We start from the raw sequence: 19753 nt of genomic DNA, 5'->3' as shown, positions 1-19753 counted from the left end.
ACAAAACAAAGGTGAATAACTCTTCCATAAAATTCCTCAATCAAAATGCCGTTCAGGAAAACTATATTTATGTCATAGTTCTTAAATCTATACAATTTGAAAACAGATCACATGGCAAAATTAAGATTACGAAACAACTTTATCAAATACATTGTAAAATTGAATTAAATTGCCATTCAGGAAAACACCGCTCCGTAACACCGGGAAACCGTTCTTAAATTACCATACGTATTTATAGAACGTTCAGACATACAGATCAAACCATCTTCATGTCATTGTGATTAAGCTAATTAAGATTGAAAGCTTAGAGAGATCTCCGACACACAAAACAGTTAATACAGTTAACGACGCATGGACGGGCAACACCATACCATTAAACGACCCGTTAAAATGTTGACGTACGTATAAAAACAATGACACTTACTTCTTCCAAAAAGCGAATTAACAGCAAATCTGGTATTAGTATATAATTGTTATTTTCCTTGCGGAAACGGACAACAATTGATGGATATAGAAAGGTTGTTAAAATAAATAATATTATACTATCAAACCAATATAAAAACATAAATAGATAAATAAAAGAGCGACATGATCAAAATACCGATTTGCATGTGCAAAGCATAGACAACCCAACTGAAATTTGCAGTTAATATACTCAAGGGATAAAGAAACGCAGGGTAAACTTTGAAGATGATTCTAAGCAAGACGTTGAGCATAATGTTCAATATTTTAAAGTAACAAACTGCAAAATCAACAATTTGTATCTGTAAGTGATTAAGAGCTAATTGAAGAGAATTGAAAGAGAGCTCTGAAATCGAAATGGACTGATTGTGGGAACAGGCCAAGCATTATCCTGCTGGAATGTGAGGTTGTTTTGCTGCAATAATGGGACAACATGGGGTCGGCTGATCTCATCCTAGCGGAAGCTAAATTACTCACGAACACAACCAGTGGTGATTTAACTCCATGTCAGATTCCTCCCCACACTTCCTCAGCCGATCCACCCTCAAACATATCTCTACTGCAGTCGGCAGAACGTTCTCCACGACGTCGGTATACACGACGTCGACCGTCTGCTCGAAACGGGGTGAGCCGGGACTCATCAGTAAACTAGACCAGCCTCCACTGCCACAATCTGAATATTCTGGGGGCATGTGCCGCCACCCAAGCCATACGACGCTGGCGACAGCAACAGTAAGGGGCAGACCTTCAAACGTATGATGTGCCAGCAACCCGCCCAGTTTCCATTAGACGTCTAACAAGACAATCTATAGTGCAAATATGAACACCGAAATGTCTGGCAATCTATATTTACCTTTGACTTTGCATAATCATCACAATTGCCCTCTGAACTTCCGTCAGCCGTGCCATTGTTTAATGCTATCAGAAGTTAATCAAAATATTAGAAAATGATATGTCTCTATGAAGACTACCAAATGGTTTGAAGAGCAATGTAACTTAATGTCAGAACACTGCTGTGCACGAAAATTTCCCGTTTCGTGCTTCCCGGAAGACATCTTCACGCAATACAAGAATACATCATTTGGTACAGGACCACGTGCACTGTACCCTAGAGAGTTACTTGACCGATTTTCATTGTTTTTTGACATCGTGTTCACAGGATATTGCAAATAAAGTTACCCTCCGTATCTTTATCCTTTTAAGTATATAATAAGTGATATCATGTTGTACAAATGACAATTTCCCCTTCAACACGCACTAGTGAGCGTTATGGTATAGCGGGCAGATAAACAAGCTGCATTTATGAAAAGCTGTGGAATGAAAAATGACATTTTCATAAATCGTACATCAAATGAAAACGAATTTAAAACCTTTTCTCTCTCTTGGAGTATTATTCGTGCAAATATTGTACTCTATATTTCAATGCAATCTTTGAATGTGTGACGGTACAATACTGGTAGGTAACACATTTTACTACACATGGGGAAAAAATAAACAAAACATTTTGCACGAGTACCGACTAGCAAGGCATTAGACACTACAGGAAGATGTATTTATAACCGAAATCATTCACAGACGATGATTATGTCTTTCAATAACAGGAAACAAATGCAACACTATGTTGTTTACAAAAACGGAAAATAATTTCAGTAACCGATTTACTTTCGAAGGAATTTAAATTACATACGAAATGTCAACACCTCAATTTTGTAATTGTGTTTAAAATAGCATGAACGTTTAACATTTTGAGTTGGGTTTGACTGAAGGCATTTTCATGATTTCGTTACGAATGAGTGGTTCTGTTTAGATGGAGTATGTTTACAACATGGCCTACAGGATTGCACTGGCCAGTTTACTGGTCATCGCACTGCACGTAACCCCGCTGACGTCCAGTAAAACCGCTGTCATTCAAGGGGAGGTAAGTCATCGCAGAAGAAGTCATATTCTATACAACGTGCTAAATATCTAGAGAAAAAACAAAGTGAAATATATCAAATCATTATTTGTAATAACATTGTTACACAGATGGTTCAAGTTTTCTTTTCCATGTCGATATTATCAAACTAAAAAGTGTTTGTTTTCTATATTTAGAGTTTATCTCAATCATTAAGGTGATGCGATATCAGTTATAAATATAAATAACATTAATGTGTTTTGTTTTGTCCGCATATTATTTAGCAAATATTCTAGTGTTTATGATCACTTCGCTCTCTGCACCCCTGGAACATGTCATGGCAAAATTGAAGGTTCTATTGGCGACACCTTGTGGACAAGACAATATAACTAATTTGATCCTTTGATGTACATCAACGAATCTCGCATGATCGTATATTGTAATGGCTTTGGTTGGGTGTCGCTCCTTTGTAATTTTCGGAAGGAGCGCATCAGTCATTGATTGGTCAGGTTTTCTTCTCCTGGAACCAATCAAATTATTTCGTTTGTGCTTTCCATTTTAACTATTACACGTTCTAGAGGTGCAGAGCGCGGGATTGTTAGTAACCCCTGTAGTATCAAAGAATGCGGATTTGTTTGAAATGTTAAATAATATCGTATTTGTTTATAAAAAGATCAATGATATATGGACGAAGTACGGAGAAGTCAAGTCTGGATTGGACGCATTAGAGTCCCAGGTGGAACCAAGGAAAACCCAGGTAAACATGTCCACTTCCTAAGTCCTTGGATAACCCTACAGATAAAACGTCGTGTTCATATAGTTACGTATTACTGATGCAAGGACATAAGTATGTTTGAGGTTTTACGTTCTCAAAACAGCCAGGACATATCAGCTATATTGTGAAACGTGTTTGTCCATCGCCAGTATAATGTAACCGTATGAAATTTTCAGGGTCCCATCGACAGTGTACTTCAGTGTGATAGCACTATAAAGTCGGAGTCAGTTTCGCACTATCATAAAAAAGGTTTACACATATATCGCAGCCTCCCACAAACACACATACAAAACACATGTACTCATTTCGCATACATGGGAAGACCAATTCTTTATGATCTTAGATGTTGATAAGACGTTAAACAATATAAAACTTTCCCCAAACTCCACTTTCTCATCTCTGAGGACACTATCACCTGATCTCTGACGTCACAATGCCAAGGCCTCTATCTTTACGAATAGGAAGCCGTCCCATGCATGTGTTAAGCTCCGATATATTGTTATTGTTTTACCAGTAAAGATGTTCAGTATCCGATTGCTATGTAAACATAAGAATAACTGACATTATTGTAATAATAATATTAAACTTTTTTTCATTTACAGATTGAGAACATAGAGATGTCGATGACTGAGCTCGAACAATCATTAACTTCAATTCGAAAGGATGTTTCTCGCTTGAAGTCATCGGTGAGACGAATAAAAAAGAAGAGTTCTAATTCTAAATGACAGCTGCACTCGGCATGGATAAACGTTCACGACTCTTACGCAGACCTTTGCTACCAGTCTCTGCCTTAATTTCTCACATGACATATTTTGAATTCCGTTTCCTTAATCTAAAGCTTTTAAAAGCAAACCATGTACAGGTTACGGACATCTCAATCAAGAGGGATCGTCTAAAAGAAATACGCCTAAATTGAAATAAATGATATATGTATGGAAACACCTACATCTGAATTAGTTTTTTTTCATCAATAGGGTTGTTTTACCGTATATCTATACTTATATTCATAACTACAGGTGACATTCACCTGTGTGTCTTTTTAGGACATTCTTTTTCTAGTCGTTCCTGTAAAGATGTCCTGGCAGTTGATTAATTGCCACTGCGCATTTGTATAACGACACCATATGGAGACGACTTTCTGATTATTTGAGAAAGGATTTCTTACCGTCATGATTTTAACCTGGGCCCGTATTCATGAAATCATGTTCAAGCTCAAGCATAGATTTTGTGCTCAAGCAAATTTTTTTTATAATTCGCATAAATCATATAAAATAATACAAATGTCAATTATAAACGTTGAATATAACTTTGACCTGGAGTCCTTTTTTTAAATCTTTGGCAAAATCAGTCTTATATATTAATTTTTAACTTAAACAAGACATAAGGCTTGAGCACAAAATTCGTGCTTGAGCATGAGAACGGTTTTTTGCGTGGTTATTTTAGGACTGATCCCTTAAGCGATGGTTTTGCGTAGTTATTTCAGGACTGATCGAAAAACAAAATTGCTGCCATGCCACTATTTTGGTTTTCACAGTGTAGTCTGGAGAAGTAATGAATGGTCATTCTAATATTACATATGTAGGTACTACTTAATGCATTGATATGCACTGCAAATCTTGGGATTGATCGGGAAAACGAAATGGATGGCAGGCGGCCATCTTGGATTTTAACTATGAATGTTTATCCAGTTTTCTTATGAAGTTCTGATGGACCTTTTTCAAATTTCGTATTTAGGTTTTCAACGGTTTCCCTTTGTACACTTGATTTCGGGAATTATTAGAAAAGGTAACCAACGAGGATTTTCACAATGCAATTTTGTTATCGCTCTTTCTCAGCCTAAACTGGTTGGATAAATATTACATTTTACAGAACTGATCAAATGACGGTCGGGCAATAATTACGAGTACCGAATACATGTTTATGCAAGGTATACTTAAAAAATGTTTCGGTTTAGAAGAAAACAGTTTTTACCGTGTGCAGAAAGTTTAGGTCACCATGAGAATATTTTGATATCAATTGAAATAAATTTAAGGTACTACCAATGACATCGCGAGCGTGCGACCATTATGACATCAGTTTTGTGGGGATAAAAACGGGAATGGTTTGCCGTTAAAATGGATGAACCGTATGACGAAGTACACTTTCGATATTGATTGTTAGTTTGATTGAAATCAAGTTATGATTGGTATAAAACAGCAATATAGAATAGTTCTTACAACATAATTAGTAAAAGATTTGAGTGTAAAGATTCGATGACTACACTTTCACTTTCATCAGACAAATGACCAGCGTGGAGCATACTAGCACTGACGTAAGGTGTGTACGAGATGGTACGGATATTCCTATGTACACTAAGGTCGAAAATAGTGTGACGAGATGGTAAACAGATTAAAGACCAAAATATGCACTACATGGTAACCATGTACTGTAGTCAATTCGGCAACACTATGTTTAACACTTGGTCTAAATGTGCGATAGTCTTTGGCCCCAATTGTCCCTATTAAGTACTGGCCCGCTGCGGCGTATCCAGATGGCTTCCTTAACCAACCGTCTGAAAAAGGTTGTTTTCCCTGTCGACTATTTTGTTTTAATTTTCCCAGTCAACGATATGATTTTGCCATGTGGAATAATCTGTAAGTGAAGATTTATTGATCTTGGTATTCCGCGTCTTTCTGATGTTCATTGAGTCGAACCCCGAATCTCCTGCCTGTTTCTCCGTTATATGATGCGTCGCAGTTTTTGCATCCGATTTCGTATACACATTCTCCTAAAATTTCTTTAAATGACCAAGTGTTAAACAAGAACCTCTATTCTATTGACATTATCAACCTAAAGAAAATGTAAAAAAAACCCCAGCAATTTGTCTAGAGAATATAAATATAAACGCTGAACTGTTATGCTATGGCATTTATGGTGTTTCTGAATGACAGAGCTTTGCTAGCAAATATATAATTGGCTGCAAAACGCAGTAATGCTCAGTGTTATTGTTATGGTTAATTTTTCATTGACTGATACAATACTTAATTCAGTTTTGAAACATTAGTTCTCAACACTATAGCCAATCGTTGATCTAACAGCAGTCAATGCGGTCCAGCGGAAGTTCCGCGACATTATGACGTCAAATGTTCTTTAATATTATGACGTCATAATACCTTGTTTCTATGTATGCTTAAAGCATTTCGCAAAAGCAGCTTTGTACATTTCTCCGCAAATCATGGGATGCACATACACAAGGACGATCGAGTTTGAAGAAAAACCAAAGAGAGGCCGATTGAGGGCGCTGTTTGGAAGGGATCACAAACGTAACAAGGTAATTAGAAAACAAAATGCTCACAACAGTTGTAATTTTGTCAGACAGGAAGCTCTAGCAGACAAGGTATTATGGAGACGCTCTGAAGCGATGTAGTCAAAATATGTTAAACGTTTCGACAAAACAATAGGAATCCATTTCATATCTGGACTTTATCCAATTTGTGTATTCCATTTCCACGACGCCAAAATTTCAACAGTATACTTTGTCAAATATCTGAAGTACATTTATATATATGTCATTATCTTCTATATAATGTAACCTCAATAGACCGAATACGTCGGTTTCATTGATTTTTTATAGAATTCCTCTTTCATTTTAACTATGTAAGAAAGTATTACGTACTTATCAAATCATTTATAAAAGTCCAGTCACATTATTCCAGACTTTCATTCCCACTACAGGTTCAAACCATTCATATTAGGAATCCTGTTGGAGTTCCAGTCAGTGAGGGCACACCCATGTTAGGTTTGTCACGGAAGACAGAGCAGACTGTGCTTATGCAGCTGAGAGAGGAGGGGATCATTCCTAATAAGGGATCAGGAGGCGTGTCATTCACTGTAGAAATAAATGAGGAAATTCCAGACAAGTCAACCTCAAATGACGCCTATAATCAACTACCTGGAGTTCCACAATACACACAAAATAAGATAAAATCAGTCTCCTTGCCTCCTCGAAAGTTACCTCCCCTTACCACCAGAAGTGTTGTTAAACTGCCTTCCAAAACACGAGAAGCAGACGCAGATGTTTTGAGGGGCGAAGAACTACGACGGAAAGGAAAAATGGCTCGACTGTCTGATCACCGACGAGAATTGGCGGCAGTCAAAAGAGAGGAAAGACAAGCAGAAAAACGGAAGCGACTGGAAGCAAAGATGATGAAAAAACTATCACATGAGAACGACAAAATTGAAAAGGTGAAGGTGGATGAAAAACTGGAAAGGGCACGGATCTACAGAGAATTGAAGGCAGAAGAAAGACGGGAGAAAATCTGTAAGAAATTGGCTAGAATTCCAAGTACAGAGAAACCACAGAGGATATCAACAGAAGAGAAATTAGAGCGTGCTCGAAAGAACAGAGAAAAACGAATTGAAGGAATGAGGGAGAAATGGGAAAAGAAAGAGAGAAAGATCGAAGCAATTAAAAGAAGCAGAAGCGTCAGCACACCTTTACCATCGTCATTTAAATTAGAAATTTAGACGGCGAGGGTTAAGACAAAAAGAAGAAGAAGAAGAAGATGATGATGATGATGATGATGATGATGATGATGATGATGATGATGATGATGATGATGATTTAATAAACTTGAATTGCTTTCTTTACAACCGCTGTTTTTTTTTATTTGTTATTTGTGTTCATAAGAATTATCCTTTTTATGAAACAAAAGGCCAAGAAGATCTCTTTCCTAACTTTGGTATTAATTCAAATGTATGGTTAAAAACGGAATTGGAGAAAGATTCGGTAAACCTCCTATTAGTGAAGGGAAATAACTCCTACAAATTGATTTTACTAAGTTAAAACGATAAATCAAGAAATAGATATTCTGACGTTGGAATTCATAATTGGCATTATATACGAGAGCATCAGGTCGGTGCTGAGACCAGTATATTCATGTTGGCTTATAAGGAAACTGATTTGAGATTGTTTTAGAAGTATTTTCGTTGACTGACTCCTCAATGCTTGTCTCTGTGACTAATTCCTTTGACGTCTATCATATCTCCTCTCATTCCCATGTGATGCTGAGATGGTAAACTCCATATACGGCACTGGAGTACACTGAATCTGATAAATAATGTTTTCACCATTTGATGTCACCTGGCCTGAAGGGCCAAGTAAGATATAGGGATACCGCTGCGTCCGGCGTCCGTCATCCCTCGTCCGGCGTCCGGCGTTCGGCGTCCGTCGTCCGTCGTCTATCAATTTTTCCTAAAAAACTACAACTAGTCATGAACGAGTGTGCGGATTTTAATCAAATTTGGTCTGAAAATAAATATGAATTTAAATTTCTCACTATAGTACTAACATTCTTTCAGAAACTTACACAAGTGTACAAGGAACTTCTATTGTTGATAAATTGTTTATGTTTTCAAAAATTCAAACCTATATTAAAATACAAACTATATAAGCCATTAAAACACACATTTTTCACTATCCTGTGTTTTCTTTGTTTCTAATGAATTCATTTACTTCTATAGAGCACGATCGTATTCATAAATAAAAGAATACATCACTGAATTCATAAAGGGAGATTACTCGTACCGTCTTTGCACTTGTCTTCGTCAACTGAAGGTAAGATTGATGAGTGCAAAATGAATATATTTTTAGTTCTACCAGCGGCGTACCGTGACCTGATTATATATGGGTACGCAAACTTGGAGCGCCGAAGGCGCAACCACGCTAAGGGGGTCCGGGGGCATGCTCCCCCGGAAAATTTTAAAATCTATATGCTTCAAAACGGCTTTTTCTGCATTTTGAGACAGATATACAATACCTTCTCGTGTTAAATTTTTGATACAAATTGGAGCTTAATTACAAATTTTAAATATGCGGACCAATTTATGTGTACGCACTTGCGTTTTTGCGTATAGGGCGGTACGCCACTGTCGACGCTTTTTTTTTTCTTGCAATGTGTTTGTAAATAATGTCCAGAGATGACACAGTGCTTTTTAATAGTCAATTTATACAAACCACTATTACCAATCATGGCGCATTTATATCTTATTTACATATAAATATCAAAATAAGTCATTTACAGATCATTCCTAACTTCCTCTACATGTACACTTCCCCCCGTGCCTCTTTAAATTTCATACCCTCGCGACAAAAATCTTCAAAGATATACTGATCTGTTCGTACGTTCGTGTACCAAACGGCGTCACTGCTCTATATATTGTATCTTTAATTCAAGTGTCACGACATATTAAACACGTGTCCACAACTATCACATTGTGTGCGAGTTCGCATTTCAACATTCTGCAGTTAAAAACCAGGTCACCGTTACTATAAATAGAAAATGAATTTTGGATGTCAGCACTCTACAGCCAGCATTCCTTTTCCGAAAGATCTGATATTTCACAGACGTGTTCACAAACATTCTTCTGTACAACATAATGAAATAATTTTAGTATATAACAAACATTTTTCAGTGCAGGCCTACTCATGGAACAGGCCAAATCATTTTACATTTCCATTTACACCTAGCATTTTGTACAACTTGACGGGCGCTATGGTGTTCGTATAGTCCGAGATTCCTTGTTATTATTTTTTTAATGAAAAAAAAATAGCAAAAAAACAAAAACAAAAACAAAAACAAAAAACAAACAAACAAACAAACAAACAAAAAACAAAAACAAACAAAAAACAACAGAAAACAAAAATTTAGAGGAATTTAATCTTGACATAGTAAGGTCTACCAATGATTGGATGATGAAAGGAAATAGTATCATCACATTAACAATTTATAATTAGTACATCATTCATGTATATTTATAATCTGCTCTTAATTTGAGAACGTTACAATACTTAAATTGGTTTAACCAAGAATAACATTGCAATGTCATCGATGTATCAGAAGACGCTTACCCTTCAATATCACCTGGTCCCATTCTCCTTGTACGCTTCCAAGGACATCCCTACTTTTGGATTTAAAATTAAAATTTTGTTAACGTCGTTATGTTGTTTTCATCTGTCCATGCACCTTCCGACGAAACATTGACAAATATCAGTACTATGATGCCAACGACTTTGTTTTTTATGTTATTTATAGAATAGAGAACATTGCATACAAGTTCTAATATCAATAGCCAAAAAAAAGGCACATTCACGTACAATGGTGAAAAGAATTTGATCCGAGTTAAGATCTACATCGGGCGATATTTTGAGATGAAAAAATCTTTCGTTATATTCCGTGATATTCGATATAATTAAACATACCCGTACCTTAATTACCGATAATTACCTGTAATTTCTACGCCTGTATTAGATTAATAGATATCACAAGGATATGTTATCTGTACAGGTCTATCATTAGAAATATCTATTGCACGGTGTGGGTCCATTTATTGTTAATGTCGCTCCTGTCGACCGAATTCCAAAGTCCAATTAAGTTGTTGACACTTGCCTTTCTGACACCTGTGTTCGACACACGTCAAACCAGAACTTTAATTTTCTTAGCAAATACTGTTCTTGTGCAAATACACGTTTGGTATTTATATTGATGAAGTCTTACCGAGAATCGTTCAGGTTGGTCAGCATGTCTATTTACATCTCAGCATCGCACTGGACTTGAACTTGAAGAAAGTTTCATCCCTTACAAGACAGCGATGCCGTCACTTAATTCAGCATTCAGGACGTACGTGGAAGATCTGCAACCACATGCTTAAAAAGTTCCCCTTGATCTTAACAAACCTGTTTCTGTTTCCGTTCCTAGGAATTAACACGGAAGATACTTGAATTGTAAACAAAGAGCCACAAAACAGAGCATTAAACCTTCGAGCCAAACTCATTGTTGGTTTGGAAACCCAAGTAGAAATATCATATCGACCATTTAATGATGTAGATCTTCATTGTTCAACGTATACAAATCAGAAAAGTTTCCGAGGTGTAACCCAGAAAAAAATCTGACAAACAGTAAATTTTGTAATTCTGATGTTTGTTTTTATTGTAGTGAAATATTAAGAATGAAATATTGTCAAGAGTAAAAACCACTTATGTGGTATTAGCCATGTGTATAAAGTTTTGCCAACAAAAGAAGAATTGGAATCTTGCAAAAACCACAACTTTTGGGCTGGCTTTAATACTTGACTTGTAGGTTGGTTGAATGGTTTTCAAGTTGTGGTCCGGGACAGGTCCTCGAACATACGGACGAAGCCCGATTTCTTATCTCCAAGTTGTAGGTTGGTTGAATGGTTTTCAAGTTGTGGCCCGGGAAAGGTCCTCGAACATACGGACGAAGCCCGATTTCTTATCTCCAAGTTGTAGGTTGGTTGAATGGTTTTGAAGTTGTGGCCCGGAAAAGCTCATCGAACAGTCGGACGAAGAACGATTTCTTATCTCCAAGTCCACTTGATAAATAATAAGAGACGATGTATGTTTTATTGTATTTGGTTTAAGGTAATACGCAGAATATTTAAGTTATTCGTAACTCGAAAATTTTGTTGCAATTATGTCAACTAGCCTTACTGTGTATTCATTTTTTACTTTTTTTTTTTAATTTCATATTTGATAACTACATGTTCGTCGATGCGAATTGTTCTTATTTTAAATCTTGGTCTCACGTGTTTCTTTAGAATACATGTGATCAGAAATTAATTGGAGAGAAAAAATGTTATGAAAGAAATATTGAGCGTAGATCAAAGATACACTGAGGTCTGTAATTTATACTTTGGTAGCAAACACATTCAAAGACAAAACCAAATTTAATGTGTCTTTTAAATACCCGGGAGATTTTGCTTTAAAGTAACAAAAATACCTCATGTAAGAAGGTAAAGTAACTTTTAATTGTTACGTTTAAAGAAAAAAAACATCTTTGAAAACCAAACATTCTGATCAGCTGACTGACCTTTATGACCTTCATGTCATTAATATATACATGAAGAATATGTCAGTATATAAAATACCCATAAACCAATAAATGATATCGACGGCTGCATTGTAAAGTTAATAACAGGCTCGCATGTTTTCGTGTTTACGAAGGAGTGTGAAGAGTAAATTGTATGTTATTTACCTGTAACGAAATTGTCGATTAAATGTTTCAGATTTTAAATGCTTATTTGAAGGTTATGATGACCAGGTGTTTGTGTGTATATATTTATAGAACTATCAGGGTCTTGGTTTAATTAGAGCACAACTCGCTTTTGATGTCTGATTTTTTTTCAGTTAACGTAATAAACCCAGCCCTAATATAACTTCTCTAAGTGGAACAAAATGGGGCCATGATCAACATTTAAAAATTCAAGCAACATTTCTGATTAGAAATCTTTTAACTGTTCCCGAGTAAAAACCGTAATGTGCAATTTTATCAGTGTGAAAAGAATTTTTCCGCAACACAAATTAAAGTCTTTTTTAGGACATTTAACGTCATAGTGCATGTGTAACTTAAGTATGAGATGATACACAGCAAAGGGAATTTCGTGTTAGAAACGAAATTTAAAAGACGAAGATAATCTGAAATATTGGGAATGACATCACTAGAACTCTGACGTCAAGACATTCCAAAGATAATTATGCATAATGTATGGTATATCTTAGCCTTGTAATAATTCATTCTTTGTAGAATGTGATAAATCAGTTAATGTACTTTAAACACAGACTACTTCTACCTATGGCTAACTTTCACCCATTTCAACCTTTTGCTAAAGCTGAAATATTTGTTCCTATGGTATAAGGGCGAGTTTGATACTAGGCGAATTTCTAACATTCTCTTGGAAGAGCGAAAATAACCTCGAACGAATGTTTCCACGTACATAAAAAAATCCATGAAAGGTCACTGTAGTGTTATCTTCGGTATTGAAAAAGACGTTTTGACGTATATGGTACTTTTCGTGTCCTAGTTTACCTCACCAATTTCACTTAATACGAAAACTTTCGTGTTGAAAGAATGCCGGTTTTGATACAGGACTTTCTAAACGCTTCTCACTAACTTTGACCGTACATATTAATATAATTTCTTGTCCAGGTTCCAGTTTCATAAATCTTGCTTAACTTACGTAATTTTCCTGAACTTAAAATTGCCCGGAGGAAAGCATTTTATAAGTTAAGGAAATTTCCTTAAATCTGAGTTTTTAACTTACGTAATGTTTTTTCTATGGTAGCAAAGATTTCCTTGGATTAAGGAGATTCGTGAAACTGGGGCCAGTATTAGAATATACTTCAAACATTTTGTAATCCGGATTTTCATTAGTTTAAACTTCATATGTAATTTTTGAAACGAGTCTGAGAATTTCTTAATTTTACCGATGAAAAATTTTGTGACGGGTTTCACATTTCAATATTTTTTAATGACATTATCAATTATTCAGGCAAATAATAAGGAAACGGACATTTTCACGTCAAAGTTGAAAATCTATGAAAGAAAAAATAATTTGATCTCAAATTAACAGCTCTGTGTTTAATATAACTGCAATGCTACAAACTTCAAAAAGTTTGTAAAAGTGTTCAGATGTCTCGCCTTCCTTGAGATACTTGTCACAGCGATGTTTAGACGTCACCAGACTATTTTAATGTTTAAGGAAAGAAATAAAATACCCCCGAACTGTTAATTTGTTGATCTTCCTCAACATTCATATGGCAAGTCATTTTATAAACCTGTGTATTTCGAGTGTTTGAATTGAACAGGAAACTAACAAAATAGTAAGTTAAGCTTATGGTACGTTTAAGAACTTAAATATACATATTGACAAAACAGATGGACATTTTCGGGTTAATATTGACCGTATTGAGATCGATATCAAAAGTGTATTGATTGTTCGAGTTTGCTTGGCTAACACGTTGAATACATACGTGTTCAAGTCACACACAATGATCATCACAGGTATCGTCACCACTTCAGCTGGAAAATGAAGTGTGGGTCTTTGTATTTAGCTCCTACCTTGATGTACTTACCTTAGAAAGACAGTCGAGGTCCCAATTGAGGTCAATTTGGCCAGGTAAACTACCGTCATATCATCAATACTTATATATTCAACCATTTGGGTCGAAGAAACCAAAGTCTATGTTTTTCGACCATGTTACCAGGAATCGTCCAAACATTTGTGTATGACCTGGATTGTAGTTGTGAAGGATATGTCATTCTGTATAGGTTAAATGTTGACTTTGTGTATAGAATCATCATTGTGTCCGAGTTTTTTTCCCATTTCGTCATCGGAAATTCCATTCATAATTTGTATATTGTTCGCTTAATCTGTCTGGTATGAGTTATATACAGAGTTTAAATCCTTGGTTGACGACACAATTGACAAATATATGGACTTTTGTTGAAGTGGATATGTTGTTTTATGAACCCCTCTTAGTTAATAACCGACATGAAGATCATCTAGTCTAGAGGAGACTAAAATGTAGCAGCATAATATATATATTGAAACGATATTTATTTACCGTTTAAAGACAATTTTGATATATGGATATCGGTAGAAATGTTTTAAAGCGACCTTAACGTCCTTCAATTGTTCAATATACACTACACAATGTTAAAACAAACACCGACAGCACTCGTACATGTACTTAAGATTAACAAAAAAGTGTTGTATTTTGAATGTCTTTTATTACTGATAAAAATATAGTTTATCAATATCACAGTTTACAACGATATTTTTATGGATTGTAGATTCTAAATTCTTGCATTCTTAATGAGAAGAAAGAGCCGTCTTGCAAAAGACTAATATCACTCATCACCAACTACACTTGAGAACACATTTTCCCGGTTATATCCTACATTCAAACCAAGGTTACATTGATGATTGTTTCGCGACGGTACACTACAATATACAATCACGGAAGTAAGCAGATGAGGACTATGTAAACCAGTCCTACAATATATCACACTTGTTCTTTAACCTCGGGTATACTGTTATCCCCGTTCATAGACCATGAATTAGTGATTGTCTGTAGAATATTATTTCGTGAATGCAGACGACGCAATCGTTCTTGCCGGATCAGTTCTACAGGATCCGTGCTTTGTTCTTCAACAAGTTTAGTGAGTGCTCTTTTTCGCGCCATTTTAGAGAACGCCAGCGCAGCTCGAACCACTGCTGTCACCGTAACTATTTTCTTTTGTGGTACGGGTGCAGTGTCTGCCGCTACATATTGGCGCCATTTGCTCGGTCGTCTCTGTCCGTCAGAACCAATAGAGTATATGTCACTCATACTGCTGTACATACCGGAGAGACGGTCAGACTGAGAAAGAGAGCTAGTAGTACTTGTGCGTCGTTGCCGTGACGTCAGACGTTGCGTGGAATTAAGTGTTGCTGTAGACGTCACATCATCACTATGGTTACGATTTGCATCTTTCACTTCATGAGACGTTCCATCATCAACTATTGTGAGCACTTTGTCTTCTGCGATCCCCGTAAGGACTCGATTGACCTTTCGCCGTGACCTTGGATACCTACTGTCTACCATATCACCATTGTCACTATGGATTGGCACCTGGTCAGTCATTTTGAGTTGACCATTGACAGGATAGGATTGAGAAATATCGTCATTTTTTGTCATTAAATTCACTTTATCCACACCGTCCGTTTCATCCTGGATTTGACCCAAGTTTCTGTATATTTCATTTGAATCGTTATTTTCTAAAGTATCCGGTTCTATGTTTCCGTCGAGTTCCATCTCATTTTCTGTTTCGTTAAACACTGTTCCCTGTTGACAGTCATCAACGCCATTTTCCTCCGGCTTCTCCGTATTGTTCGTCACGCCATCTTCACCATAGATGATGGTAACAGACGAGCTGATATAGGTACCCTTTAACTTATCTTCCACTTCCGGCATAAGAGCTCTCATCCTATCAGATATGGTTCTTGGACTGGGGTTAGAACTACTTTCGTCACCTTCGCTTTGAGACATTTCGTCGATATGTTCATACTCAACTTGTTCCATAGAGACACTAGTCTCTGATAACCGTTCCTGCTTAGCACCAGGTTCGATCAAGTAGTTGTTCATAAGTGTTTTCGCCGGTTTTTCAACAATTTCGCCACCTTCAAAGTTCGCATTGACCAAATTTCGCCGTTTTTCATTGACCTGTGTTTTCGAATACGCGGTTGCGGGTCTAATTGATGCACCTCTTAATGACTTTCTTTTCGTATGTGTCGTCACTGAAGCTGTATGCGGCCTGAATCGCAAACTTTTCTTTTCTTGCCTACCTAAATCGCTGTCAGACCGCACCTGACGTGTCGTCTTTAATTTCAACACGTCAGAGGTGGATGGTATTCGTATTTTATGAATTGATTCTCTATAGTCTTGAAATATTTGTTTTTCTAGTTCCTCTGGATCCACGTTTACCACACTGTCCGCCTGTTGTGCTAACGTTGAAGGATGTCCATTTCCGTTTGTAAATACGTCATCGTCTAGAACTTTCACCTCGGTGTAACCACCGAATGATGATGTAGATCGGTAGTGACCTTTCGCACTTTGTGCTCTCTTGGGAAGTTTGTGTCCTTCAGACGAAGAATGATGCCGGTATTTTCCACTGATTTTAGCAAGTTCCGAAGCTGACTGATGCATAAACTTCTCTACCTGTTTTTCGTTTTCGCGCCATTCCAACAGTCTTCGTTCACTCAAACGAAGTCCAGTCCGATAGTTAGGTGCACTTTGATAGTCCGTGTCGTTTTCGTTACGTGGCGGAACTCCTTGATCACTTACACCGGAAGTACGACGCACCATGGTGAGGTCCTTGACAACAGCTCTTTTCTCGCGATCTATGTCATGTGTCACATACATTTGTTCTTTCTCCATGGTTTTAAGTAGAAGATCTAATCGAGATTTCTCCATTCGGTTTTTCCGGTCCGCCCAGAAAAGCTTCTCGTTGGATGAAGAGGCAGGCATGGCTGTTATCTGTAACGAAACAATATGGCTTTTGTTAAGATCTCATTAACGGCCCAATAAACACACAAGGCATCACTAGTCACGTGTGAATAGACAATGAAGAACTGACTGATAATCGGTTACCGACAAGTCCCTTGGATAGTGTGACACACACGTGACTAATTTACAGTAAGATACAGCAGAGTCAAACAATGAATAAAACTGCATTATACATTTGTTTTATCCATCTGGAACTCGTCAGTGATGTTAATGGCCTATATTTTAAAGTATGTGAGGCCACAATATTTTACATACAGTGATATATTAATCACATGACTGTCACTAATAACTCGTTTGTATTGAAAGCTGTGACTAAGAACTTTCATATATAAAACGACTATCACAAGCGACTAGGATATATATAAAAAAAACCTGTGACAAAAAACTCGGGATATATCGAAAATGTGACAAACAACTCGGATATTTAGAAACTGTCTACACGAATATATAGAAACTAACTAACGTATATAGATATTGTTGTAATCGTTGTACTGTTAGGTATAAATCAGCTTTGCAAGCAATTTGGATATATAGGACCCATGGATTGCCATTGAATAATGTACCAACACTGTGACGTAATGAAATATGTAAATTGCATCTAATTGACAACTCGGATATGTAGACACTTCAACTAACTTACTAACTTGTTATTTTAATGTATCATGCAAACGTTTGTGTGGATACAGTTCATATTACCGCCCTTAATGTTAAATCTATTTCTTTTGACCACACATATCCTATTTAATATTGTAACATTCAGTATTGTCTCTGCGTTTGACCGATGAACATGTAAAAGAAGAAATCGCTCCGAAAGAAGGGTTTCAAAAATAAAATTTGTGCTGAATATAGAATTAAAGAACATGTCTGAATGTCCAGTCGATAACATCCTTCTTCTGAAAACAAAACTTAAACTAATGAAAATATATTCTAATAAAGCAAGGTTAAGATTCCAATTCAAGGTAATCAACTCCTGAATGATTTGGCTGGGGCGGAAAGCCGAGGGAAAATATTTGACTTTCACGGATAATAATATATTTATTTCCTTGTGGCTATCCCGAAAATGTTTATGACACAATCTCAAACGAGGAATGTAAGCCATTGACAGTTTGTCTACAAAAACATGTAAAGTCCTTTAATTTCTAGAGCTCAGTTTACGTGTTTACAAAAGTTACTATTTTATGGACATTTGATTCCATGGAAAGCTCAATTAATTTCGTAATTTTAACTGTTTATAAACATACGAATTCGAGGCTTAAGGGTACAGACGATAGCAATGAACACAGCTTCCCCAATAAAATTAGTTATTTTACAGCATGTTGCGTCAAAACACGAGGCTTAATATGTAGGTCAAAAATCTCGGTCAAGGGCACACATAAAACATTAAACCTAAATGTTTAGTATTTTCTGGTGTAAAGCCAATTACGGAATTTATTTGATATGATTTTTTTTGCCCGCGGATCGAAAGATCAGGTGCATATTATTTTTGTGATGTATGTTTGTTAGTCTATTGTCAACTTCAACCTTGCCCATAACTATTGTACCGTAACAGGTGGGGGTTTCATATTTGGGATGTGTTCCTTATGACAAGACCCTTCTGATCCTACCGTAATTTGTTATCGTGTGCCCTTGTTGTGACTTTCGACCTACAGTTGAAAAAAATAACATTAGCCATCACTATTGAACAACTATAACGGTCAAATCAATACTGCAATGAAGACGTGTTTCACAAAGTGTGCATGCAGTTTTAACGTCCCATTTCAGAATTTTGTTACAACCGGGACATAGTGGTTTATAAACACATTTTGTTTTCTATTGCTAAACAGCCCATCAACAATAAGTCATAAGGGCCAAACACCAGAAAAGGCGCTCGCAAAAAGAAACACATAACACTTGCTCTGAAGAGAAAAGGAAAACAGACAACATTTAAAATCATCCTAGCATCATCAAAGATTGTACAAATACAAAAGCGAATATCAGCTCTTAGTAGAACACCTCACCTACGTCGATTAACGATTATTTTTTTTCCAATCTGAATGGGACCATTAACTGCATTGTTGAATATTACAACCATCGTGAAGACTACGATCATATCGAGAATCAATATTGTCTTTAAAACCTGTGTCTACTTTTAGAATTATCACAACACTTTATTTTCACAGCTCGTAAATTAATTGATTAAGTCTTCATAAGGCGTTATCTCATTGCTTACATTTCACCTGTGTTTACACTATTATCTGCCTCAGAGAAAAATTTGTCAACTGAAAAAAAATATGAAGTTGTTCAAATATGTTCCCAAATATGCATATTAAATAATTCAATTTGTCATACACTGTTTTGTGTTTTCAGTAGTATTCCGTTGTTCAGAGGTTTTCATTTCTGTTTTCATATTTCAATATTATCAACTTTTACAACTTGAGTCGTTAAGATGACTTGTTCCAATAAAACCTCACCTACAGAGAGGGCGCAATGCGTCGCTATTTCACATTAGTAATGAATCACAGGTCTGTCCAGATCAATCAGAAAGTCGTTCAATACATCCGGACCACCTGGAACAGACAAATAACAGAATGACATTATAAGGAAATAAATGTTATGGTTTTGTTCGTCATGTGCTTTTTTTTCATTGTTAAACGTCATATCAACAGCTAGGGTCATTCAAGGACGGCCTCGCGGTGCGTGCAGGATGAGGACATTTGTTGAATGTGTTTTGGGCAGGCTATGATATGTTCGTGTAGTC

At 36.4% G+C, this 19753-nt stretch overlaps 3 protein-coding genes across 3 annotated transcripts; 2 read left to right on the top strand and 1 right to left on the bottom strand.

Moving 5' to 3' along the window:
• Nucleotides 1–2257: 2257 nt before the first annotated feature.
• LOC132550849 (uncharacterized) lies at nt 2258–4076 on the top strand. Its single transcript, XM_060214940.1, has 3 exons — nt 2258–2380; nt 3030–3113; nt 3734–4076. Exons 1-3 carry the CDS (start codon nt 2270–2272, stop codon nt 3854–3856), a joined length of 318 nt encoding a protein of 105 aa, XP_060070923.1. The 5' UTR covers nt 2258–2269; the 3' UTR covers nt 3857–4076.
• Nucleotides 4077–6345: 2269 nt separating this feature from the next.
• Nucleotides 6346–7637, top strand: LOC132550855 (uncharacterized). Its single transcript, XM_060214947.1, has 2 exons — nt 6346–6441; nt 6846–7637. Exons 1-2 carry the CDS (start codon nt 6346–6348, stop codon nt 7635–7637), a joined length of 888 nt encoding a protein of 295 aa, XP_060070930.1.
• A 7336-nt stretch (nt 7638–14973) lies between these two features.
• On the bottom strand, nt 14974–16977 carry LOC132550841 (uncharacterized). The gene has a single exon (XM_060214934.1). It carries the CDS (start codon nt 16975–16977, stop codon nt 14974–14976), a length of 2004 nt encoding a protein of 667 aa, XP_060070917.1.
• Between the last annotated feature and the right edge of the window lie 2776 nt (nt 16978–19753).

This window comes from Ylistrum balloti, unplaced genomic scaffold (assembly GCF_031769215.1).
Source record: "Ylistrum balloti isolate Yb309-2 unplaced genomic scaffold, AGI_CSIRO_Ybal_v1 Utg370152, whole genome shotgun sequence".
Lineage (NCBI taxonomy): Eukaryota > Metazoa > Mollusca > Bivalvia > Pectinida > Pectinidae > Ylistrum > Ylistrum balloti.
The sequence above is the reverse complement of the archived record's forward strand: the minus strand, read 5'-3'. Positions and strand labels throughout refer to the sequence as shown.